At 34.3% G+C, this 26,753-nt stretch overlaps 4 protein-coding genes across 4 annotated transcripts; 1 reads left to right on the top strand and 3 right to left on the bottom strand.

Annotated features, from left to right (window-relative positions):
- Positions 1-944: 944 nt before the first annotated feature.
- Positions 945-2,444, bottom strand: LOC132599298 (uncharacterized). The gene is made up of 2 exons (XM_060312605.1): positions 1,998-2,444; positions 945-1,904 (listed from the first exon to the last, which is right to left on the bottom strand). The coding sequence occupies exons 1-2, from the start codon at positions 2,277-2,279 to the stop codon at positions 1,230-1,232; spliced, it is 957 nt and encodes a 318-aa protein (XP_060168588.1). The 5' UTR covers positions 2,280-2,444; the 3' UTR covers positions 945-1,229.
- Positions 2,445-7,317: 4,873 nt separating this feature from the next.
- LOC132599297 (translocase of chloroplast 120, chloroplastic-like) lies at positions 7,318-14,460 on the top strand. Its single transcript, XM_060312604.1, has 3 exons — positions 7,318-7,528; positions 8,735-12,928; positions 14,140-14,460. The coding sequence occupies exon 2, from the start codon at positions 8,757-8,759 to the stop codon at positions 12,852-12,854; it is 4,098 nt and encodes a 1,365-aa protein (XP_060168587.1). The 5' UTR covers positions 7,318-7,528; positions 8,735-8,756; the 3' UTR covers positions 12,855-12,928; positions 14,140-14,460.
- Positions 14,461-23,280: 8,820 nt separating this feature from the next.
- On the bottom strand, positions 23,281-23,977 carry LOC132600277 (dirigent protein 1-like). Its single transcript, XM_060313349.1, has one exon. It carries the CDS (start codon positions 23,947-23,949, stop codon positions 23,383-23,385), a length of 567 nt encoding a protein of 188 aa, XP_060169332.1. The 5' UTR covers positions 23,950-23,977; the 3' UTR covers positions 23,281-23,382.
- A 1,555-nt stretch (positions 23,978-25,532) lies between these two features.
- LOC132600276 (dirigent protein 23-like) lies at positions 25,533-26,477 on the bottom strand. The gene has a single exon (XM_060313348.1). The coding sequence runs from the start codon at positions 26,226-26,228 to the stop codon at positions 25,671-25,673; it is 558 nt and encodes a 185-aa protein (XP_060169331.1). The 5' UTR covers positions 26,229-26,477; the 3' UTR covers positions 25,533-25,670.
- Positions 26,478-26,753: the final 276 nt, after the last annotated feature.

Raw genomic sequence — 26,753 nt, 5'->3', positions numbered from 1 at the left:
TTGTCACCTCACCTTCATCATTTATGTCAATGATAGCCATTTTTGCTTTTAAATAATCTTCTTCTGGCCCTATATATGTGGATGGGATTTTGACGCACGGCATAAGCTGCTGCGTGTTACATTTTTTGTTTTGTTTTGTTTTGTTTTGTTTATTTAGTTGGAAAATGACAAGAAACTACTATTGTTGGACTGGTTCAATCTCATTGCCATTGTTCTAAAATTCAGGCGGAGAGCCTAACACTTATTGAGAGTTATCTGAATTTTTATTATCAAGGTGAAGTTATGAACTAACCTAAACCGGGAATTCATTGAGAGTTATCTGAATTTTTATTATCAAGGTGAAGTTATAAACTAACCTAAACCGGGAATTCTTAAAAGGCTACGATTCAGTAACGACATCACAGGAAATGTTTTCCTTTTGGAGAAACTTGCATATATTACGCAGTTCTTTCCATACTTTGAGGGATTTTTGGGATATTGCTTTTCTTATGTTTTGTATTTAACTTATATACATTGACACTAATCCAAGTTGTAGAGTTGTCGGCACCACACTTCTTGCTGTTGCAGTACTATAATAGGCACTTGTAAGTGTTTGGATCGTGAAGAATATTTACATTGTGAGCGTATTTTTGCTTCTTGTATCGGATGATCAGTCTTATATTTCAGTTTACTAATGTTACTTAGAGCCTGTTTGGATGAACTTATGCCTATAAGCTGCAAACAGCTTATAAGCTAAAAAAAATAAGTTGGGTAGTCTAACTTATTTTTTTTGGCTTATAAGCTGTTTTCAGCTTATAAGCTGCTTTAGATAAGCTAAGTTAAATGGGCCTAATTATTTTTTTGTGCTTATTTTAAGCACAAAATGACTTTAAGCTGGCCAGTCAAACACTCAAAAAAACTGAAAACAGCTTATAAGCAACTTATAAACCAATCCAAACGGGCTCTTATTCTAAAGTAATCTGATAATGAAAACTGCCAGTGTATTTAAAATAGAAAGGTACATGGATTTCCAAACAATGTGGAATTGGGTACAACTTACCTGTAATTTAGTTTACACACAATTGAATTACGTACATGTAGAATCTCAAATTCCAAATCAAATAATTTTTACGAAGTAACAAGTGGTAACTAAACAATACACAAACGAACCTGATGAGATGAGTACACTGAACAATTACACACAACTGGTAATTCTCAAATTCTTGAAGCAAATGTGTAAGACCTTCGCTTCATAGCTTGCCTTCAATCCTTGCATTTGTTAGCCCAATACAAGCATCCACAAAATCTTCATCAATGAAATCAGTTGAATATATTTGTAACCGATCACCATAACCTCGACAAATACTCTCCTTTATAAACAACCTTGCATATGGACGAATCCGATTCGTCACCGGTTTCACACACACCACCGGATTATCCGCCTGAGGCGTCACCGTATTCTCCACCCTGTAAAAATATTTCCGGGATGTCACCGGTTGCTGCTCACTCAAATGTTTCATATTGCTCTCAAATTTTGTTTCAGGCAAATCAGTGTCAACCCAATTGTCCTTCAAATACTTAGCACTCCACAATGAACTACCATGTTTTGGCTGAGGAGATTTTCTTGGTTTCCACACGCATATTACTCTCTTTGGCAATAACTCTGCCACTGTCTTGTTGAAAACAGAGTCATCTTGGTGGATAAGAAATTCCCCCAACTTATCCTCCAAGTACTTGTCGAATTCCGGTGGGTCATCGTGTCCGAACTCTGTTCGGATCTCGAGAATGATGATCTCCGATTGAGTCTCCGACAAGAATTTCTTGACATCGTTGATGACAACATCAACGTTGTAAGAAGTTAGGATGCCATGACAGACACGGCCATCCTTTTGAACTCTGATATCAAGAACACGGGCGCCCATCGCCTGTCAAAAACAGAATAAGTAAATAAACATATACTCGAGATGATCACACAATTTAACATAATTTAACATGATATTAGAGCAGACAAATATTACCAGCTGTTTGTAAATAGAGAGAGATTGGGTTCGGGCGAAAGGGCGAGAAATAAATGGGATCCCTATCTTGTTAGTCGCTGAATCATGTGTACCAGGCCAAATTATCTTATTCACGTGGAGTTTATCCGGGTTGAGTGTTGACATCCAATTTTTCCTGTCATCTACGCAATAATCACAACCAGGGAAATCGGTGCTATCTTTTTCCTTGAGATCACAAAGAAGTTTCTTCTGAGTACGGATTGCTTTTCTTCGTTGAAGCTGTTTAGAAAAACAAGAACCCATTTTCACAATACCTCAAGAAGAAGAAGAAACAGCAGTAATTTTGCAGTTCTCCTCTTCTTCTGGATTTTTTTCTCTCTCTCTGATGTTTGTAGTTGGAGAGGATGAAGTTTTTCTGCGTTTAATATATAAGCATTATCATAACGCCTTTTTCAATGCGGAGTAGAAACTCTGTTCAATTATTATGACAAAATAAAGAAACTTCCGTTTCAATATTTTTAATAGTCGTGTATTGTCTTGACATATTTTAGATCTGGGTTCAGGGGCGGAGCTAGCAGGGTAGTCGGGGATGGGCCGAATCCAGTAACTTTGGTCTAAATTCTGTATTTGTGTTGAAAAATTTATTGAATATGTATAAATTGTTAATTAGAATCCTGTAACTTAAATGAATTAGAATCCTGAACCTACAAGTTTCAAATCCTGACTCCGCCTCTGTCTGGTTTGGTCCATTTTTATTAGATACTGAGGGGCCGGCTTCGGTGGAATTATTGGTAGAGACTTAGAAAGTCACAATTGTTAATTATATTTTGTCTAACATGTAGCTTTTGTCCTCCAATTTTATATTGTTGGGTTGAATTTAATTTATTTCATTTTCCGTCTCTTTTTTTTTGGTAAATATTCATAGGTTCCGCATGCATTAGTGGATTATGATTTTTTTTTTTTTTTTTTAAGTTCTTCTTCATTACATGTGGCCCCCAGACTAACCATGATGTGCCAAATGGGCAAACGTGAATGAATGAAATTACGGAATCTGAGAATTATCCAAGAAGTTTCAACAACCAATAAGACAACAATTATGATATATTATTCACAGCCTTGAGTGCAATTCTAGAAATATTGAAGTCATGTATTAAAACGTGTAGCAGGTGGAATAGATCTGCCACTTAAAAAAGGTGAGGATTCATGTTATAACAAGTTGATTATCATTTATCTTAAATAACTGGATTGTACAAATATTTTTATATCACCGACGCTTAGAACTTAAACTAAAAAAAAAATGTATATTGTTTAAAGATCGTTGACCCAAAGCTTCTTAATATCTCTTCAGATCAACGAGATTCATGAAGTTAATAGGATATGGCTAATAATTTGATCATGGAAAAAACATGGACTTGAAATTAACGTGTACATGTTTCATTACATAACAATTAGTAGAGGAAGCTGGGGAGACAACATTCTCATTTTACTTCTTTTAGTTATAGTAACTCTTTTCCCAGAAGACTGGTAAAATATAATTCAAAAGATTAGTAAATTAAAAAACAAGAAATTTTTCCAAGGCCATCTTTCGTATTCAAATCTTAACTGGTCACATGAAATCATACCGGACTACCTATATTTAACAATAACAATAGCAAACTCTTGGTATCTTTAACACCTCCTTGCTGCAGCTACAGGGTCCTCTCCTCAATCACTTCATAGATCATTGTGATTATTTTGTTGATTCAAATATTCTTATGGCTAAATCTAATTGATTTTTTGACATATCAGTTTCAATATTTTTTTTGTGTTCATAAACCTGGATATGTTTGTAAGGACATATATTGTGTATGTGTAAGCCTATGAACTCTCTCTTTCAAAATGGAAATCTGGGCTTCCCGGCCCATCTTTATGGTCTGGTCACATTCATCATTTTTTTTGCGCGGACCGTCCTTCATTGGGGTGGTCTTTAAGTTTTGTCCTTCAAATTGGTGGTCTTTAAGTTTTGGCTTTCGCCTAATACCCCGAGGTTATGGGTTCGAACCCCAGCTCAGTAAAAAAAAAATCTCAAGGCAGATGTTTAGATTCGCAAGGGAAAATTTTGCAAATTCTGTCTTAAGGCCAAAATTCTGTCTTGCGAATCCAAACTCTACCTTGCTAATTTTTTTAAAAAAATTTGACTGAGCGGGGGTTCAAACCCGAAACCAAGGGATTTTTAGCAAAGGACAAAAGATAAAGACCACTAATTTGAGGGATAATTATTAAAGACCACCCCTAGCGGAGGACAATCCTGCAAATTGCCCCACATTCATCTCCTAGGCCCATGAGAAACGATGAAGAAAGAGTTCTATTGTGAACGAAGATGTAAGAGGACTTGAAATTCAACTTCCCTGTTGAGCAAATTTATGTCAAATTAATCAAGAATGATCAAGGCTTAAAATATTAAACTAGACTGCTGTTATAAGTTGTGCTAAAATGAGGGGTAACAAATGGATGTTTTTGACAAAATTTGAGCAAGTTAAATTAATTGAATTAATAAATAAACGAGTTGCTAAACTACCCAAATGTTGATTGGGTGATGAAAACTTGCAAAAGTGTATTGTTTCTTGCTCTTGAGTCTTGGCTGGACTCGCTGCTAAAATGTGGATGCAAACAAGGAGGCTGTTTCTTATTAATAGTCGTGTTACTTTCTAATCCCACTTATTCATTCAATCAATCAACTATGGCTTAATCTATATTATATGAATCCTCCGCCCACAAAAGATTTAAGTTACATATTATGTATACTAATATAATAATAAAAAATACCATCATTTAGGTAACCTAACTATGACAAATTACTAATCTATATATTATGTTAATCTAATAATATATATATTATGTTAATCTACTTTAATGGTGTAAAAAGTCTACACATTTTAAGTCAATGTAGAGAACATAAACTTTGACATTATAGTTGGGTTCCTATGCCTCAAGTACTGCAGCATAAGTATACTGCTTGACAACATTGATGGTCCAACACAATAAGGTATTTAGCTACCTACCATTTTATCCAACTTTACATGTTCAGGAATCTCACAAACACCCAGGCATATTCCAAAAGTAATCAAACACAGGTTATTTAAGTGGATATCAAATATTAGGTGAGACACATAAATCATTAAGCGATAGTGTAATATGTGCCAACAAATCCTAGTAAGATGAATCATATATAAATGTTGAAGTATAAAGAAACCTTAAACTTTTTGCTAATTGTAAAAGTATATAAGAACAAATGGAAGTAGTGAAGTATAAATGTTGCTGCATCATGAATAACACTTTTAGCATTAGTACAGTCAACCCGTTTTTATTAGAGAAGTCACATTAAGAAGAAAAAATAAGAGACACATAAAATATACGTAATAATAATAAAGATATGATAGAGTTGAAATTGAAAAACCCGGTTCAAGGCACGCTATGAATGGCGTTGTCTTTAGAGTATATTTCCGTCACTACTCCGGTGTCAATAGCAAAATGACGTTTTACTCCCAAGATACAATGAACAACTCAAGGATTCTTCAATGTGCACTCAAATAGAAGTTCCCAGAGGACCCTTTTAATCTCTCGACTGCTTACTAAAAAGAAAGAGGCAGAACACATACTTTTATGTTGCAATTTTTTTTTTCTAAGTGCTAGAAATCTATTGCAGACGTATTATTTATAAGGTGTAGAAAATAACTAATACATCTTTTCAAAAAGAGGAAATATGATCTCTTGGCTTCTTACAATTTGAATAGAAGAAAATGTCTTTTCCGGATCTCTTATGTGAAAAAAACGAAGGTTTCTTGTAAAAGGGTCATAAAACAAAACAAAAAAAAAACTGTAAAGGGTCAAAAATTCATTTCTTCATTTCAAAAAAGGAATATACCCCTTAAAATTGGAGGAAATAAGATCTCTTGGCCTAATTTGAATAGAGGAAAATGATTTTTTTAGATCTCTTATGTATTTTTTTCAAATCTCGTATGTGTAAAAAATAAAGATCTCTTGTAAAAAGGTCATAAAACTAAAAAGAGTTTACGACACCTTTTCACGATAAATAGTGATATCCTTTAAAGAATGGATAACACTTTTTCACAATATATTGTGTCATTTTAAATGGTGCTTTAAAATTTTGAATTACTTCTAAATAAATTCCAACACAATCCTACTCTACCAACCACTCTTCATTTTCTTCTCCTCTTTTTCCCATTTCCATTTTTTCTTCTTTTTTGTCAAACTTCTCCATTCTATTATGATTATCTAAACAATCCTTAGGTCTTTCACAAAATTCGCTTCCCTTGCCAAATTTATAAAACTTCTTTTCATCTCCCTCCTGTTCTATTCTTCCCTTAAATATTTCTCCCATCCAAATCTTCATTATTCTAAAATAACCATAAAAAATTGTGATGGAATGAATTTATTGCAAGTCAAATTAGCTGAATTTTTAATTTCAAATTCGAGTCGAACAGGGGGCACTTCAATAAAATCAAATTAACTTGTTAGATATCAATTCAATTTGATTACAACATTGAAAAATAGAAATTATTTTTTCTCTTCGCTTTGTTTATTTCATCTTTCTAAGGGTCACTTTTTCTTGACATATATCAAAACTAATACTAAAACTTAATGAGTACAACACCAACAACATACTCAATATATTCCACAAGTGTGGTTTGGAGAAGGTAGGGTAAGAGGCAGATCCAAGATTTTAAGACGGCGGGATACCATTATCTTAACATACACGACAACAAAAATTTTAATGACGACTGAGGGATAATACCGTGTCGGACTGGTCACTAATAGCGTAGCAGTGACGAAAATACAAGTATATATGCGAAAAAAATTGTGTTGGAGTCGAGATTTGATCTGAGGTGATGACTAGTGACAGTGAGCACTCAGGGACACTCCTACCAACTGAACTACTTTTGCAATTATGTTTGAGGAATCCTTTTAAAATATATCATAGTTTTTCAAGGTGTGTGTATATATATATATATATATGGTTTTTTTCGAAGTTAGGGGGGTCACGTGTCCCCCCCACCCAACATGTTAGGTCTGTCCCTGCCTACCGTGGAAAGTAAAGAGGCTCTTTTCGATAATAAAACCTAGTGAATGTCGTCATAATGTAAATATAAAAAATCTAATGAATATTTCAACATATAAAATTAAATCATCACGAAACGCGGTGAATTAATTAGCAGAGGTTTCAAATTTTAATTTTTTTAAAAAGATGTTCAAAGTAGTTTCAAGATGAATCAAAATATGAGTGATGATAGAGAACACGTGATAAATAAAGAATTTTCACTGTGCTGTTTTAGCACGACAAAACCGAGGCTGCATCTAACCACCGTTGGATCTGAAACCCGTCGATAAACCCCTCTTATCCTCTCAAAACTTCACCTACTCTTCTCTTTTTCTCTTTTTCCCTTTTTTGCCTCTCCACAAATTGAGGCACTCAAGAAAAAATCCTCTCTTTTTCGCTACCTTAACCATACCTTTTTTCATTTCACTATCTTCTTCATCATCGACGTAGACTGGTACTTTTTCACTCTCGCTTTTACTGTTTTTGTTACTACATGTAATAAGTTTTTACTGTGTTTTTTAGTTCTTCAAATAAGTTTCTAATGGGTAATATGAGCTTTATTGTGATCTGATTTTACTGTGGTTATTTTACTTTCTGGGTTTTAGTCATTTTGTATTTGCTCGGTAATCTTTTGGTGCTAGGGTTTATTTGGGCTTGACTGTTGCTGCTGATATTTAATTCTAGTCCTGTAGTTTAAGATATTATAAGATCTCATTGGTTTCTGTCTTTTGTTAGTACCTTTTATAGGTTTTTAGTTCTTAAAAATTGTTCTAATGGGTAATATGAGCTGTATTGTGATCTGATTTTACTGTGGTTAATTCAGTTCCTTTTATATGTGCTTTACGGGTTTGGGTAGAAAATGTAATTTTTTGGGTGCTAGGGTTCATTTTGGCTTGACTCATGCTGCTGATATTTAATTCCAGTCGTGTACTTTAAGCTATTGTGGGATCTCCTTTTATTAGGGTTAATTGGGGTTCTGGGTTTTAATTCGTTTGATTAGAATTAAACAGAATACGAGTGTGGTAGTCTAAGCTATTGTAAGATCTCATTTTGCTATGGTTAATTGGGTTTCTGGATTCTAATTCGTTTGATTAGAATTAAACAGAATAAGAGCGTGGTAGTCTAAGCTATTGTAAGATCTCATTTTGCTATGGTTAATTGGGTTTCTGGGTTCTAATTCGTTTGATTAGAATTAACAAGAATACTAATGTGTACTCTATGCTATTTAAAGATTTCATTTTGCTATGGTTAATTGGGTTGATGGGTTTTAATTTGTTTGGTTGCTTTATGGGTCCGAATAGATAATATTGTCCTTTGGGTGCTTGGGTTTTTCGCCTTGATTTTGTTTAATGCTGATTTGTAATTCTTGAAAAAAGTTCTATGGGGCATTCTAAGCTGTATTAAGATTTTACTGTAGTTAACTGGGTTTTTGGGGTTTAATCAGTTTGTATTGCTTTATGGGTACCCAAAAGACCACAACATCGTTTTTTGTTACATTATTAAAAAAAGGGTCTTTTGGGCTCTAGGGCTCTTTTCTTTATTTTTGTTTACTGCTGATAGTTACATGATTGGGTTGCCTTCTACTGTTGTTTTTTGTCTGATAAGGATTCTTTCATGTTTGATTTTTCTCTTTGTTGTTGATTTTGTTATGTGAATCTAGGTTTTGTTGTGGTTTATTTGTGATGGAAAACGGCGAGGAAGTACTTGGCGAAGCCCGGACAGGGGAGAGGAATGGTGTGGTAGATGAGATTGTTGAAGTGCAGCCGGAGGATAAAGCAGCTGTGGGGTTACATGTATCCAAGGAATCGGAAGGGGATGATGTATTTGAGGAGGCAATAGAGCCAGAGACTCCTGGTGTTGATGTTGAAGATGGAGTTCTTAATTGTTCTCTTGAGGACAATGGGAACTCTGAGTCAAGGGATGATGCTGAGAACTTTGAGGAAGCAGTTGAAGCTTTGCATGAGATACAACATGCTGATGATGAGTCTAATCAGAAGGCAGATAATAACTCGACTCAGGAGCCGTCAGTTGAGAAGCAAAATTATCAGGAAATCGCAGCAACGGATGAAACAGAAGTGGTTGAGCAGAATATCATAGTAGAGAAGGGTAAAGATGACATTGCTGAGGTTGCAGATCTGGGTGCTGCTATAGAAACTGAAACTTCAGCAAATCAGGATGAAAGGAAAGATAAGTCAAGTGAACCAGCTGAATTTGAGGAGGGAGTTTCCAATCATGTGAACTTGGGAGAAACTCAAAGTCATGATGATGCGAAAGAAACAAATTCTGATCTACAGGATCAAGAGGTTCATGGAAAATTGGACACTCAGGATGTTAATGAGGCGAAAGGGGATAATAATGTTCTGCAGAACGAGGTTCCTTATTACAAAGATGCTTTGCTGCATGAGGAAAAGAATGCTGATGTGATTGAAACATCTGCTGTTCAGCGAGCTGGGCATCAGGACACCGATGAAGTCCAAAACAATGTCACAGTTAGTTCTGGCTCTGTGCTGAAAGATGATAAATATACTGATGTTAAGGATGAAGAGCAGAAAAATATTTCCCCTAATGATGCTTCCGCAAATGGTCACCTCGGAGAAAGCTTGAACCCAAGTGATGAACTCAAAGGAGAAGCAGGGCCTAGTCCAGAACGAACGAATGGTTATAATATGAATGAAGAGCAGATAGATGTAGAAAAAACAATGCCTAGTCCAGAACCAGTTAATGGTAGTAATAAGGATGAGGAGCAGATAGATGGAGTAAAAGCAGTGGATTGTCCAGAACCAGTTAACGGAAGTAATAAGGATGAAGAGCAGCTGAAAGATGGAGTAAAAGCAGTGTGTAGTCCAGAACCAATTAAAGGAAGTAATAAGGATGAAGAGCAGCAGATAGATGAAGTAAAAGCAGTGCATAGTACAGTACCAGTTAACGGTAGTAATAAGGATGAAGAGCAACAGTTAGATGGAGAAAAAGCAGTGTGTAGTCCAGAACCAGTTAACAGTAGTAATAGGGATGAACAGCAGATAGATGGTCCAGGCGACGACGCTGTTTCTACTCTACAAGGAGGAACCTCCCCCTTAAAGACAGAAGTGACAGAAAAAGAATCAACTGGTCCAGAACCAATAGCCCCGGAGTACATGGTGGAACAGAAAGACATTCTGAGCGGTGATGCTACTGATCATCAAGGACTGAAATCAAACGAGTTGCCTACTGTGGGACCAGGAAATTTGTATGACAGGACCAATGAGCAGAAAAATGTTTCTGTTTCTGGCACTTCAGCTTCTGAGAACCATACTGAAACTACTGCAGATGATGAAATATCTAAATCTTCAGAAGCGTTACCGTCTGACAATCATGAGAAAGTTGTAATGAAGGAATCGGTGAAATCAGTTGTCGTAGAGGACCTAAAACAAAGTGTGCCTAGGGTTACACAGCCAGAAGCCAAATCTGCAACGGAATACCCGTCATCTTCTAGTGCATCTGCAACTCGGGTGTCGGCACCTGCTCGACCTGCCGGCCTCGGTCGTGCTGCCCCGCTGTTGGAACCTGCTCCCCGAGTGGTTCAGCAGCCTCGTGTAAATGGAACAGCATCTCCTGCACAAAACCAGATTGTTGAAGAATCCACAAATGGAGAGGCTGATGAATATGATGAGACACGTGAGAAGCTCCAGATGATAAGAGTCAAGTTTCTGCGTCTAGCTCACAGGAATGGGCAGACTCCACATAATGTGGTTGTTGCCCAAGTCTTGTATAGATTGGGATTGGCTGAACAGCTGCGGGGAAGAAGTGGAGGTCGTGTTGGTGCTTTTAGTTTTGATCGTGCAAGTGCTATGGCTGAGCAACTTGAGGCAGCTGGACAAGAACCCCTGGACTTCTCTTGCACAATAATGGTTCTTGGAAAAACAGGTGTCGGTAAAAGTGCAACCATAAATTCGATATTTGACGAAGTTAAGTTTGGCACTGATGCTTTCCAGATAGGGACAAAAAAGGTTCAGGATGTTGTTGGGACTGTGCAGGGAATCAAGGTTCGGGTAATTGACACTCCTGGGCTCCTGCCTTCCTGGTCAGACCAGCGCCAGAATGAGAAGATCCTTCATTCTGTCAAACGATTTATTAAGAAGACGCCCCCAGATATTGTTCTGTATCTTGACAGGTTGGATATGCAGAGCAGAGATAATGGTGATATGCCATTATTGAGGACAATTACTGATATTTTTGGACCATCAATATGGTTTAATGCCATAGTAGTTCTGACGCATGCTGCATCAGCTCCACCTGAAGGCCCTAATGGTACTGTAACAAGCTATGACATGTTTGTAACTCAGCGGTCTCATGTTGTCCAGCAAGCAATACGTCAGGCTGCTGGAGATATGCGCCTTATGAATCCTGTTTCGCTAGTTGAAAATCATTCAGCATGCAGGACTAACAGGGCTGGACAGAGGGTGTTGCCTAATGGACAGGTTTGGAGGCCTCACTTGTTACTTCTATCATTTGCATCAAAAATTTTGGCTGAAGCAAACACGTTGCTTAAATTACAAGATAGTAGCCCACCAGGACAGCCTTATGCCGCTAGAACAAGATCCCCTCCTTTACCTTTCCTGCTGTCATCCCTTCTACAGTCAAGGCCACAGGTTAAACTACCAGCAGAGCAATTTGATGATGATGATGATGCTTTATATGATGATCTGGATGAGTCTTCAGAGTCGGAAGATGAATCAGAATATGATCAACTGCCACCTTTCAAACGCTTGACCAAAGCTCAGCTGGCAAAGTTGTCCAAAGAGCAAAAGAAGGCATATAATGATGAGTTAGAATACAGGGAAAAGCTTTTTATGAAAAAGCAGTTGAAGGAGGAGAGGAAGAGGCGGAAGATGATGAAGAAAATGCAAGCTGCAGCTGAAAATTTACCACCAACTGATCCCAGCGAGAATGCAGATGAGGAGACTGGTGGTGCAGCATCAGTGCCAGTACCCATGCCAGACTTGGCATTACCTGCTTCATTTGATTCTGATAATCCAACTCATAGATATCGATATCTCGATTCTTCAAATCAGTGGCTTGTGAGGCCTGTCCTAGAACCTAATGGTTGGGACCATGATGTTGGTTATGAGGGCATCAATGTAGAAAGATTATTTGTTGTCAAAGATAAGATCCCTATATCTTTGTCCAGTCAGGTTTCAAAGGATAAAAAGGACACCAATCTTCAAATGGAACTTGCAAGTTCAGTGAAGCATGGGAATGGAAAAGCAACTTCTTTAGGTTTTGATATGCAGTCAGTTGGTAAAGACCTAGCTTATACTCTTCGCAGTGAGACCAGATTCTGCAATTATAGGAAGAATAAGGCGACAGCTGGTCTTTCAGTAACTCTCTTAGGTGATGTTATGACAGGTGGGGTGAAAGTCGAGGACAAATTGACTTTTAATCGACGGGGATCGTTGGTCGTGTCTGGGGGAGCCATGTTTGGCCGTGGTGATGTTGCTTATGGTGGTAGTTTGGAAGCGACGCTGCGAGACAAAGATTATCCTCTTGGTCGTTTCCTCTCAACCTTGGGGCTCTCGGTTATGGACTGGCATGGAGATCTTGCTATCGGATGCAACTCACAAACCCAGATACCCATTGGACGATACACAAACTTGATTGGCCGTGTCAACATTAACAATAAGGGATCTGGACAAGTCAGTATTCGTTTGAACAGCTCAGAACAGCTTCAGATCGCTTTGATAAGCTTAATTCCACTTGTCAGAAAGCTGATTAGCTACTCTCAACCAGCTCAATTTGGATGATGATGAAACTACAGCAATTCAGTAACTTACCAATCACTTCTATAGTGGGCATTAGCTGATCGGCATCACAGAACGTGAGTAATTTTTTTTACCTAGTTTCTTTCTCAGCAATAAAATGCATGGGCTTTAGTTGTTGCGTCTCACAAGCATTTTCCGGATTTGTTTCGAATTTTATGGTGACAAATATGTTTTTGTTGGTATTGCAATTATTTTCTTCCAAGAATGGTACTGCCTTCTTGTGTCAGTAGCTTTTGGGTTATCTCCATCTGTTTGCATATTTTCTCCACTGGGCTCTGCTGTACTCTTGATTTTTCTTTTTGACCATTGATAAACTGCATTTGTAGTCCTTGTACCTGCATCGTATATGTATTTTTTATTTTGTTGCACACAGAATGTTTTTAGTATTTGGTTAAAAAACCTTAGGTGCATCAAGATAATGATGCTGGAAAAAGTTTTATGCGACAAAGAAAGCTGCAAGGGGGACAAGATGGAAAAACCTTTACCCTATTCTGTTCCCACAAGATTCATGATGTGATCTGTTTTGATGTTTGATAAATTCCACTGTTCAAGTATTTACTCAATGTCTTACTCTATGTTAAGGAATAGTGAAGTTGATATTTAGAATTCCGTCAGTTACCTAAAAATTTGTCCGGCTGTGGTTAAGACCAGTACCTTTTAGAGTTGATAGTAAAACTTCCCGTCTTGTCTCTTGTAATGTAGACATTTCATTTTGCTTAAGATATACTCGTATCAAATGGCTGTGCAATGGGCATAAGTTCTTTGTGGGCCCTGCAAAGTATGCAAAAAACTTGCTCTAAATTGATCAAGCCCAAGTGCGTATAGTATGCTGCAGGTTGTAATACTATTAGTTCCTCCACACACCAACCAATTCAGGGCTGCATCTAATAATGCTGAAGAATTAGACAACTGAGCATTCATCTAGTTGAAGTGGGAGCTGGATGGATTTATTTTGAAGTGTATTATTGAACGAAAAATGTTCCTATGCTTTGAAGTAGTATTTGCAAAATGTTCCTATGCTTTGAAGAATTAGACAACTGAGCATTCATCTAGGAGGCACTTTGCAGTTATAGTTTTCATTTGACCTTTGTTTAAAGATGCAATTAACTAGGTTTCTTGTTCTAGCATTAGGAGGAAATGCTAGTTCAGATTGAATTTCTGTGTAATTCAGCTATAACTGTATATTTTGATTTTAAGTTGTTGGCAAAGTGGCATATTGGTTCCATGGTGACAACTTCCTTTTTTGATATGACTAATTAACGTGCAGATGAACTTTTATTTTCTTGTGAAGAAAGGAAGGACTTGCATTATTTGGCTTCACGAGGGAAAATGTTTTCCAGATTATCCAAAGGCATTTCATTGTAACCTAAGAAGAGTTTAGCTTACGCTCGTCTTGAAATTCCAGTTTTGTTTATTATAATGATGCTGAGATTGGCTGTGCTTGTAAACTTGATCAGGTTATCCTCCTAGACTGGAACTTTTAAGTATTGTTTAGTTAGGTTTTAAAGTAATGATGATGAAAAATGGGTTAACGGAATAGCAAGTAGAGTTGGCTTTTTTATAAAATAAGGCTATTATGACGCTGCAAGGGCCGTTATGCGTTCTTCTTTTCTCCAGATATATCAACCGTACTAATCAATTTGTCCGGTGGTGCCATCCTCGTTGAATTTTTCGTAGTCTTGATATTTGTTTTACTAAATTCTGAGGCTGGTGTTTGTTTAGCCCAGTTGGATGGATGCTTGTGCTAGTAAATTGTCAATAAAACGTAAGGCCAAGTGGTAGAGTCAAAGTAGAATTATGATCATCTGCAGTAAGCCCGTCAACCGGTTCAAACCGGTAACCGGACCGGTACAAAATATACGGTTAACCGGTTCCGGTTAACTGTATATTTTGTACCGGTCCGGTTCCCATTTTTACCGGTGGATTTTTTTTTTTCTTTTTACATTGTAGCCGTTGCGGCTTTGGGCCCAAATTGGACCGCTGGGCAACGGTCCATTTGCAAAAATGGCCGTTGCCAAACGGTCCCCAACACCCCCCCCCCCCCCCTCCCTCCAAAACCCCTCAAATTTTTTTTTTTAACACTTTAACTCATCCCCCATTCCTATATAAATCTCTCTCCATTTTCATTTTAATCCACACCAATTCACTCTTCTCTTTCTCTGAAATCTCAATTATAGTTACTTTTCAACAATTAGCCACTTTAAATTTCTCTCAAATAAATATTATAAAGTCTTATTATAGTTTCAATTATTAATTTTGCAATTATAATATTGTTGGTGGAGTTAGTGATTTTGCAACAATCCGAAGTAGCTTTGGTGGATTTGCAATTATAGCCGCCTTCACTTTGTAGGAAATTAGTCCGGCAATTTGGTACCTTCGTTCCAACTCTATCTTTATTTTTCGCAATTTAATTTACGCAATTTAATTATAGCAATTTAATTTGTTGCAATTCATTTTCTTGTGATTTATTTGAATGTGATTTAAATTAATTCTATTTAATAATGGCGAAGAGATTTAGATGTGGTGTCGGTAGTAGTGGTATTGTTAGGCGTGAGCTTAATGAGGAAACATTTGTGGAAGAAACACCTAATTTAGGTATTGATATTGGTGGAAATAATCCACTTTTAGGTCATGAGGTAATGCAACAACATTATATAGACACTTTTAATGAAATTGATGATGATGATGAAACATAACCCCCGAAAATCCCATAGGAGGTATATGTCCTGCACAATGACATACACAAGACAAACCGCCTAGAACTCGTAAGTAAACCACTAAAAGCCAAACAACTAAATGTACCCTATGTGGACAAATATTTACTTTTAAGCAAAAAACTAGTAAGAATTGTGGAATGGGTACACTAAATGGTCATATGAGAAAGAAACATATGGATGTTTGGGGAGAGCAAACGGGTTCAAATGTGGGGAGTATTCAAATGACGATAGACCCACGAACCGGTAAAATTTTTAAGTATGACAAGAAAAAAGAGTGTGTAGAAATAGTTAAAATGGTAGCTTATGATTGTTTACCATTTTCCTTTCCTTCAGGTTTGAGGTTTGTTATTTACATTCAATGTTGTTATAATCCGTTATTTGAGGGTATTCCTAGAAGTACTTGTAGAGCGGATGTTATAGATTTGTATAAAAAATATAAATTTTATTTGCGCCATGTATTTAATTCTTTAAATTGTAATGTTTCTCTTACTGCTGATTTGAGTCTTAGTCTTAACAAGTTAGATTTTTTTTGCTATTACATGTCATTGGGTTGATGACAACTGGGTTATGCAAAAAAGAATTATAACTTTTTTATATGATGAAGGAAAAGGTCGTCACGATGGAAAAATTTTAGCGGATTCAATGTCCACTATTAAGAGATTTTTTAACATTTATAGAAAAACACTTTGTATTACTTTAGATAATGCTTCTAATAATACAAAGGCGATTGGTCTTTTAAAAAGAGAACTAAACCCTCCGCTAAGAAATATTTTTCATATAAGATGTAGTTGTCACATTTTAAACTGAAGTGTTAAAGATGGTCTTACGCGTTTTGACGATTCTATTCAAAAAGTTAGAGACGCGGTTGCGTTGCTTTTTTGTAATACTGATAGGGAAATAATTAGAGATTTTAAGAATGCTTGTGTGGAAAATAACCTTAGACCTAAGAAAATACAAGTAGAAATTGAGATTAGGTGGAACTACACTTACATTATGCTACAACAAGCATATGAGTATAGGATTTCCATACAACAAGTTCACAACAAATATAATATTAATAGTGATGATTAGTTAAATTTTACGGATTGGGAAGATGTTAAGGAATGTGTTGAACTCTTAGAATTTTTTTTATAATGCAACTCTTGCTTTTTCTAGACAATTCTATTCCACGGTAACCGGAATTTTAGCCTACTTAGCAGAAATAGCTAGAGTTTTACAAGAATATAAATATAAACCCGGTTATCAAGCGGCTATTTTTTATATGACAACAAAATTTAAGAAGTATTTTTTTCCTATCCCAACTTTATTTATATTGGGTTCTCTTTTAAATCCTTGTTTAAAAGTGTCTTATACTAAAGCATTGGTTGGTCAAATTTATACATTTTGAGAAATTGAAGAGGGAGTTCAACCATCTTTAGCTGAAGCCGAAACCGCTATTGATGATGAGTTTAGAAAAGTTTTTACTCATTATCCTAGTTTGGAAGAACATGCTACACTCGTAGCAAAAAGGCTTGTCGGGTTTAAAAGTTTTACATTCACATCCAACTCCTTCTTGTAATGCAAACTTTGATGAATATCACTTTTATTTGATGAAGCCAAATGTGGATATCAAGGAACTGGATGAGCTGAACGTCTTAGCATGGTGGAAGAAATACAAGGCAAGTCATCTGATACTCTCAAGAATGGCTCGAGATATCCTTACGGTTCAAGTATCAACTGTGGCTTCGGAGAGTGCATTTAGCCAGGGAAGATAACAAATTGGAGACCATAGACACTCATTATCCGGCTTTAGCTTGCAAGTACTAGTGTGCATTCGCAATTGGATTAGATCGGAGCGACGCAACCAGAACTTAGAAGCGGAGGAAGGCGAAGAGGAAGAGATTGAAGATTTGATAGCAAGTGGACCGGACCAAATGGAAGACTTTGAAGATATCTTCATGGCCGAATATGATATAGGGGAAATTAACCAAATGATTGAGAATTGGTGATTTTATTATTCTACTATTTTTTTGCAACTCATGTATTATTTGCAAGTTAAAAAAATTACAACTTGCAAATAAATGTTATCCAAAAATGAATAAAATATATGACTCATTAAGCTTTTTTCTATTTACTTGTGTTCATATTTTTACTTATATTAAGTTAGGAATATACCTATACTAAGAATATACTTATAATATACATGATACATCTACTTAAATTAAAAACTAGAAAGTTATATACTTGAAAAATAACTAAAATATACTAAGAGTCTAAGAATATACTTATAATATATATTATACATATAACTTAAACATATATTTCTACTATATAGAAAAGCATGGATTTGGTGTCAGGGATCGTCGTCCGTCCTTCTATATATCTGAGGGGCATTTTCGTCATTTAGCACATTAAAAGATTACATTTTATGGTGGGCCCATAATATGTTCTTTTTCGTTTCATTCCCCTAAGTTGTTGATGTCACTGTAATGACAGTGCATATCTCTTCTTTTTTTAACTTCTCAAACCAAAGTACTAACTATATATTCCCAAAAATTAATAAAAACTCATGAAAAAAAATATATTAAAGAAACAAACTCATTTGCGCTTTGCTCGAGTACACAACATTCAAGGTAGACAGCTCAGAAATAGATTACAAATTAAATTATTCAAAAAATCATATTAACCCAATTTTTTAAAAATCTTTATCACACATTATTCAGAAGTAGCTAATAAATTTGTATTGATTATTAAATTGTTGTTGTTCTGGATGATATTTCCACCAATGTTAATAATATTTATCAGATATTTTTTTGATTCTTAATGACATGATTTAATAGCACACAAATATATAACTTATTTTAGAACATAAATTTTAAAATCATTTAATTAACTCCGCTTAAAAAAATTGGCTTCCATTTGGCCATAGATTTTGAATTTGAAATTTGAAATTGAAAAATTTGAGTTTTTGAAGTTGTGTTTTTTATACTTTAAGTTGTGTAAACATGCATTTTACTTGGAAAATTTTGAAGTTTTGTGAGCGGAGACCAGTTTTTGGGACTTAAAATTCTTTTGAAGACAAGATTTTCAAAATTTAATCCAAAATTTATGACCAAACAGATATTTAAAGATATATTTTTAAAATCTGATCCAAAATTTATAGCCAAATACTAGCTTAAATTTATGAACACCTAGCAGGATCGTCAACATGCTTGCTTGGAAATTTTGAGGGGCATCACAGTCATTTCACAAAAATTCATGCATTGCACACTTGTGCTTATAAGCCTCAAAGCTTGGACATAAATTCTTTAGGGAAAAGGACATAATTGGCCGGTGGGGTGAAACTAATTCCACCCGCTGGTCACAATTCTTCTAAATCCAAATTATACCCACTAAACTAATCCCATCCATTAGCCAAAACTTAAATAAGACAATTTTCAAATAAAAATCCAAACACAAAAATGTTTGAGGCGATTTTTATATATAATATGTGTCATTTGTGTATAAAATATGTATCAGTACCTATCTGTAATGTATAGAAACTGTATAAAATATGAATCACTAAGGTATGTATCATTTTTGTATATAATATGTATCATTTGTGTATATAATGTGTATCAACATAGTACAACTGCCCTGTATAAAATAGAAAATTGTATCATTTTTGTATATAATACGTATCATTTTTTGTATATAAAGTGTATATATAATCCAGCATGTCTATATAAACTGTATCAGTCTTGTATAGAAAGTGTACCACACATATAAAAAATGTATAATAGAAATCGTATCATCGTGGTATATAATATGTATCACTGTTGTATATGTAAAAAATATATCATATCATTATTGCATAATAAATGTATAATTTATGTAAAATAAATGTATGATTAATTTCAGCATATATATATAAAATGTATAATTCTTGTATATAAAATATATATATAATTCCAACATATGTATATATGCTGTAGCAGCCTTTTAGTGGCGAATTTTTGTGGAGACTTAGTCGTCACAAAAAGTCTTTTTTTTTTTAAGCGTCTGGGCTGTTGGGCCGGCCAGCCTTGGCATTATTTTGGACCGACCGGCCATTTTTTGGCATTATTTTGGGCCGAACGGACACCTAGTGGAATTAAACTCAAACAGTGGTTAAATGTGAAATTAGTTTGGCTGAATGGACACTTAGTGTCCTTTTCCCAATTATTTATGACAAAAAACCCAAGCGTCTTTGTGATTTATTGTTAAATGAATAGACTTAGCTATATATAAAGGTGATAAATGAAGTGGGCCAAGCCCACATGTACAATTAGTTACGTGTAAGCTAATGGAAGGATGCCTATTTTACTTTTTTTGTTTTTCCAATTTGGTTTCGATACCTTTTCTTGAAAATTGATTAGGTGGCAATACTTGGATAGTGTACTTCTCATATTTCTTTTTTTTCCCCTTTTAAACCAATGTTGTTACATATGTATGTCTATATGTACGTATAGGATGCATCTCTATCTACTCATATAGTTTTAACTACAATAGCAAATCCTTACAATATCAAGTGAATTGAAGGTTTTTTCATAGCAAACTAAGGTGAAAGAAGAGTATTTCTTGGCATATAAGTTAATAATTAAATTCCTTATGATAATTTTTTTTTTAAATATCAAGTGTGTCTCAATTGATGTGACATCTCACGTGGCCCCACGTTGCCCCACTACAAGTGCTCCTCTTAAATGATTTGTGTCATTGTTGATTATACTCATTTTTGTTTCATTTTTTAATGAGGTCATATTCAATTTTGTCTTATTGAAACGAAATGTACACAGAAAAGTTAGAATTAACTATTATTTGCATAGGTAATTACCATACAAAAGAGTTATTGTAATAGAATAATAAACAAGATACTAATAAATATTTAAAAGGTATTCACCTATCTACATCATTTAAAAAATATAAAATGAGATTTATAATAGTAAAATAAGGCAGATTACGCAAAATAAATAAATGAAATTTGATAGTGAAAAACTTCTTTACACTAACAATGTATATATTGTTTGTTCCATTCTTCCATGAATAATTTTCATCTATTAATAAAATGTCTTAAAAAATTTCTTTGTCATTTTTATTATTTTATTATGAAAATTAACATATGATACATCTATATAAATAAAAATAATTATCTTATCTCCTTAAAATACATTATTTTATTTACTTTTACCTATACACTATATTTGGCAAATAAGATTATACATTTTTATTGAAAAAAGCTTTATTATACATATAATTTATGTAGAATAATACTCAAATATTTATTATTATAACCAATTAATTTCACTTTAAATGGTTGTATAATTTTAATTAACTCATTTAATTACTACAATTTATATTACATTCACTGTTGTTAGCGTCTTTTAGCTCTCTTTTGAGGTAGCACATTGTCTCATCGTGAGTGCAAATCTCTTTGGAATATCTCTTTGCTTACTGCACTAAATTAAAATGATATGCACACACACACACACACACACACACACACACACACACACACACACACACATATATATATATATATATATGCATAAAAACATTGCAAACTTATGTATGTTTATTAGCAATATAAAATATATATATTATCACTACTCAATGCATAAATTTTTACAATTGCACACAACTACATATACATAGATACACTATAATCCAAAGTGTTGGGCCCGTATGCAGCACGGGCATATGCCATCTAGTATATACATATGTTTAAGTTTATATAAGTTATATATATATATATATATATATATATACACACACTTATAATATACATGATACATCTACTTTAATTAAAAACTAGAAAGTTATATACTTGAAAAATAACTAGAATATACTTATAATATATATATATATATATATATATATATATATATATATATATATATATATATATATATATATGTGTGTGTGTGTGTGTGTGTGTGTGTGTGTGTGTGTGTGTATTTAAGTTATATGTATAATATATATTATAAGTATATTCTTAGTATATTTTAGTTATTTTTCAAGTATATAACTTTCTAGTTTTTAATTAAAGTAGATGTATCATGTATATTATAAGTGTGTGTATATATATATATATATGTAATATATATATATGTATATATATATATATATATATATACATATATACTAAGAATATACTTATAATATATATTATACATATAACTTAAATACACACACACACACACACACACACACACACACACATATATATATATATATATATATATATATATTAAGTTATATGCTTAAGTTATACTACATATACATAAAATATAGTAAGAATATACTTATATATATCAATATACTTAGGTTATATAACTTACACATATATATATATATATATATATATATGTTTAAGTTTATTATGAGATATATATATATACATATCTTACATATGTTTAAGTTATATATAACTTATATAAACTTAAATATATATATATATATATATATATATATATATATATATATATATATATATATGTAGTTGTGTATTATATTTTATGTATATGTAGTATAACTTAAGCATATAACTTAATATATATATATACACACACACACGTATATACTGTATTGCTGACTTGCTGTTAGCCTGTTAGTCAGTAAATATATAAACTTTACTTATAAACTTATTTAACATATGTAAATATACGTACAATATACTAATAAATACTAAAATATACATATACTAGACAAAAAAAAAAGGTTTTGGACATTTTGAATCGGACCGGTTCCGGTTTGGGGTTTCAAACCGGTAAACCGAAACCGGTGTCAGATTCCGCTTTTTAGACCGAAACCGGCCGGTTTCATAACCGGTTGCCGGTTCGGACCGGTTGGCGGGCTTAATCTGCCGTCGCTTTACCAAACACGGTGGCCCGCAATTTCCTAGTGCCCGTCAAATGGTCTGCCTTTTTCTTTTCTTGGATTGGAAGTAGTGCTGAAATTGATTCATTACTGTGATATATTCATCTTTTTCCTATTGTTTTCACACGTGACTCCTTGTTATCTCAATGGACAACTTTGTTGAATAGTGTACAGATTAACTTTTGTCGTTATGTTTTAATCTTCCATACCAAGCTCCTTCTCTGCGTCGACTACTTCTCTGATGGGATCTCTTGATTTGGTGAGCATATAGATGGAAAAACATATAAAATTCTATGAAAATCGATGGCTTTTTAATATTAGGGGAAGGTAACTTTTATGGAGAAGCACTAAATCAATATGAATGCAGCAATAAAGGGTTTATTTGTAGCATGTCAAATTTTGGTGTGTTAACTTGTCTCGAATTGCACCAACCCCCCCCCCCCCCCCCCCCACCCCCAAAAAAAAAAAAAAAAAAAACACAATTAGAACAATGTTAAGTAACTTTTATGCTGTAGACATTAAGTATTGAGATTTTTTTTTTTTATATGCATATAAATCCCTGGATTTGTTGATGATAGTAGTTAGACGCTATACGAAAGCCAAATAAATAACAAGTTCTTGTCTCGGTTACTTATCAACTAACAACTTTAAATATAATACGGTAATAACAATTTTATTTATACACATTTCATAAGCAAGTTGCCATTAATATATATTTAGTTGGAAAGACTGATCGTTAATCATTTTTAGGGCAATTCAGTAAGTTGACTTTTAAATCAAAATAACAATTCGATCACATCAAAGTCGTTATCCTCACAGCATTTCTAACAACTTTGAGATCTAAAACACAGAGAAACGTATAGAATCAACAAATTTCATTCCTCTAAGCTTATTAGATCAAAATGCTTAATAGCATGAAGTTAATAATGAAGTACTATAAGATTATACTCAACAATAACAAGTATATCATTAGAGAAATAAGTCTTAGCAGTAGCTATACCCTGAGCAAGCCTAAAAATTCCAGATCCACCAATAATTGACAACTCTCTATATTCCTGTGATTCAGCGACCCGGCCCAATACACTTAGAGTACTACCATTATAAGGCCCATCATTGAACACAAAATTGAAGTCGAAAAACAGGGCCAATTCAGTCATTGATGGGGCCCCATGGATTCCTTGGGCCCGGCCCACTTGTTTGGAATTGGGGTCCGGCCCAACAGTCAATGGATTGTCGAACATTCTCACCATACCAAAGAATGTGGGTGATTGAGATGTAATGTTGGCTTGTGCAATTATAGGAGCTGTTTGGTTATCTCCTCCAAAAATTTCATGAAAATAGAAATGGAATTTTGTGGTTTTTGGCTTTGCATTGGGGAGATTTTTGAACCATTTTTCTACTGCTTTTGGGCTTTTATCTATTGCTGCTGTAACCATTTTTAATAGTATTAACAAGCTTATTAATCGAATGGCTATTTGCTTCTCCATTTCTTTCTTCTTTCTGTATGAAATAGGAATTGTTAGGAATTGATTGGGAAGCAAGAAAGAAATATATAGAGTAGTTGAACGTGGTTATATTTTATTTTATTTGTATTGTATAAGCAAGTTGTCAGCCTTATCTTGATTAATGGCCGTAGACTTTATTATATTTAAAGAGGGGGTCCAATTAATAAGTACATTATATGCAAATGACATTTAATTGTACGCAAAAGACGTGGTGTAACAAACAATTCAAGTTTTCATACCAGCTACAATATAATCGAAAACTTATAAAATTAAGTATATGTACCTACTGCTTTTGACTAATCTATAGTATATGAGTGTTAACTTCCAATGTGTATGTATATAATATATTAATGTTAATATAATTAGTATCTATAATAAATTGCGTAGTCATGTGATGTGAAGTTTGATAAGTTCAACACCCTTTATTAAAAAATTATATTGAGTTATAAGTTAAAAATTACTTTTTATGCATATATGTCAAATATTGATAATATTCCTGGCGAAGTTTTTAGCTTCGCCACTGTCTATAATCATAAAGAATAGGAAGAAGTTTCAGAAAAGATATCAAGTCAACGGCTTCCTAGAGTAATTATGTAGACCTACTGGTCCATAAAGTATGATTTTTTTCTTGCTGGAATACAATTGGTTAGGTAATTAGCGACTTTTCCGGTCTTTGAAATATTAGTTGTTAGAGCATAAGAGAGTCAAAAGAAATCCAACCCCCAATCTTACGCTGGAAATAGAAAATAATGGTAACCGTGTCTATAGAAATCCGAAACTAACCATTTTAAAGCTTCATTTGTTCTTAGTAAAATAAAATAATCTAAATATAAATACACATTTAAATATTAAGATATTTTAATAAAGACAAAGTTTGAGGCTACAGTTGTACACTGTTGGTGAACACAATGTTGAGACCAGTACTCCCTTGATCAGCTGAGACATAAATTACTTGGGCTCGGCCCAGTATTGGTGAGTTGGGCTCTGGTCCTACAGTTAGCGGGTCGTCCGTTATTGCTACATATCCGAATTTAGTCGGAATGTAGCTGCAGTGTTAGTCTGGGCTATTGGCATGGCAGTTGGACTTTTCCTGCTAACTACTATATCGTGAAAATAGAAATGAAGCTTAATCAAACTATAATCTTCTTTTTAAGTGTAGGGATCTATTGGCTCAGTTGGTTTGACTACCTGAACTTCACCTTATTGGTGAGGTTCGAATCCCCACATTGTAATCCCCTCCCATTTCCCTTCCCCCACCCCCTATGTAATATTTAAAAAAAATAAAAATTCGGAGGATATTTTTAACCTTTTTTTCAAAGTAGAGATGTATTTTTGACCTTTTTTCCTAAATTATTCTATCCCGAATTATTGTAGTCTTTACAAGAAATTGTCTTTGTCTTCTTCTTAGCTGACCAGCCCCAACTAAGACGCTGAAGCTGTGCATTATTCAAAATAAGATATTAATGGTTCTATCATTATCATCTCTGGAGACAAAATCGACATTAATTTAGTAGGTGCACTTGCTATTCCTACGTTGAATTGAAGAAATAAGAGAAATACAAAGGTGAGTATCAAAAACTTTGGTTTATAAAACAGAGTAGCTAATATAAGATAATTCAACAAAATATGCTTGGAAAATAATTTTTTAGACTAATTGTAATACACTCTACACACAGACAGTGTTAAAAAAAACATTAAATAAATCAAACATATGTGACAAGGGTAACATTGTAGCCAACAATGGCATCACCACTAGCATTGGCCGAATAAGTCTGAGCAATAGCGTACCCACGAGCCAACCGGAAAAGACCGGTCCCACCCACGATAGCCATTTCACGAACCGGATTCATTGCCGGGTTCAAGCTTAATAGGCTAAATGAACTCCCTTGGTAGATACCATCTGTGAACCCATAGCTCACCACCATGATAAGGCCCATATCAGTTTGACCAGCTGACCCGTATAGTCCACGGGCTCGACCAATTAGCTTTGAAGTTGGTTCTGGTCCAATAGTAAGTGCATCATCAATCATCAACAGAGCCCCAAATAAGGTATTTGAATTGTTGGTCCCATCAGCTTGTGCGATCCGAACTGCACTTGGATTGGATCCACTAAGCTTGTCATGGAAGTAGAATTGAAGAGTTGTTACTACTTCCTTGCCTGTGTCGACCCTCTTGGCCCAAGATTCTTGGTCTTGTCCTTCAGCCACCCATGTTAGTATTGTCACGAACAATAATATGACAAGCAGAGCAACTCTTCCCATGACGTATTTCACACGTCACGTTATAGTCAGGAAGAAAAAGTAAGAGGAAAGCAAAAGGAAAAAAGAGGAGAGCAAGATTCAGAACTGAGATATTGGCTTATTGCAACATAAAAATCATATGCTGAGGGATAGTGTTTTTTATAAGCAGAGTTGCGGAGACTGGTTGGTCGTAAATGACTCTTTGACATGTAGACAAATCAAGCAAACTGCACTGCCAACAACTCTGGCCCCAGGTAAAAGTTAAAGATTTTGTGGAATTCTGACAGAGAAAAGAAAACCGACAGACATGGAAAGAGTTGTTGAAAAATGATACCCCCGGAACGATAACCCTTTTATTTAATATTTTTCGGTAAGAACCTTTTATTTTTAAATAAAGATTTTGTTTCTTTTTATTTTTAGAATTAAAATATAAAAATATATAATTTTTATTATTGTCTCATTCACCAATTCCATTAAAAATAGTGCATAGCAGCTACTTGAAAAAATTAGTTAATAAATTTCAAGCTATGTGAGTTTTTTTTTTTT

This window comes from Lycium barbarum, chromosome 6 (genome assembly GCF_019175385.1).
Source record: "Lycium barbarum isolate Lr01 chromosome 6, ASM1917538v2, whole genome shotgun sequence".
NCBI classification, from domain to species: domain Eukaryota; kingdom Viridiplantae; phylum Streptophyta; class Magnoliopsida; order Solanales; family Solanaceae; genus Lycium; species Lycium barbarum.
This window is presented reverse-complemented; position numbering and strand designations above follow the sequence as displayed.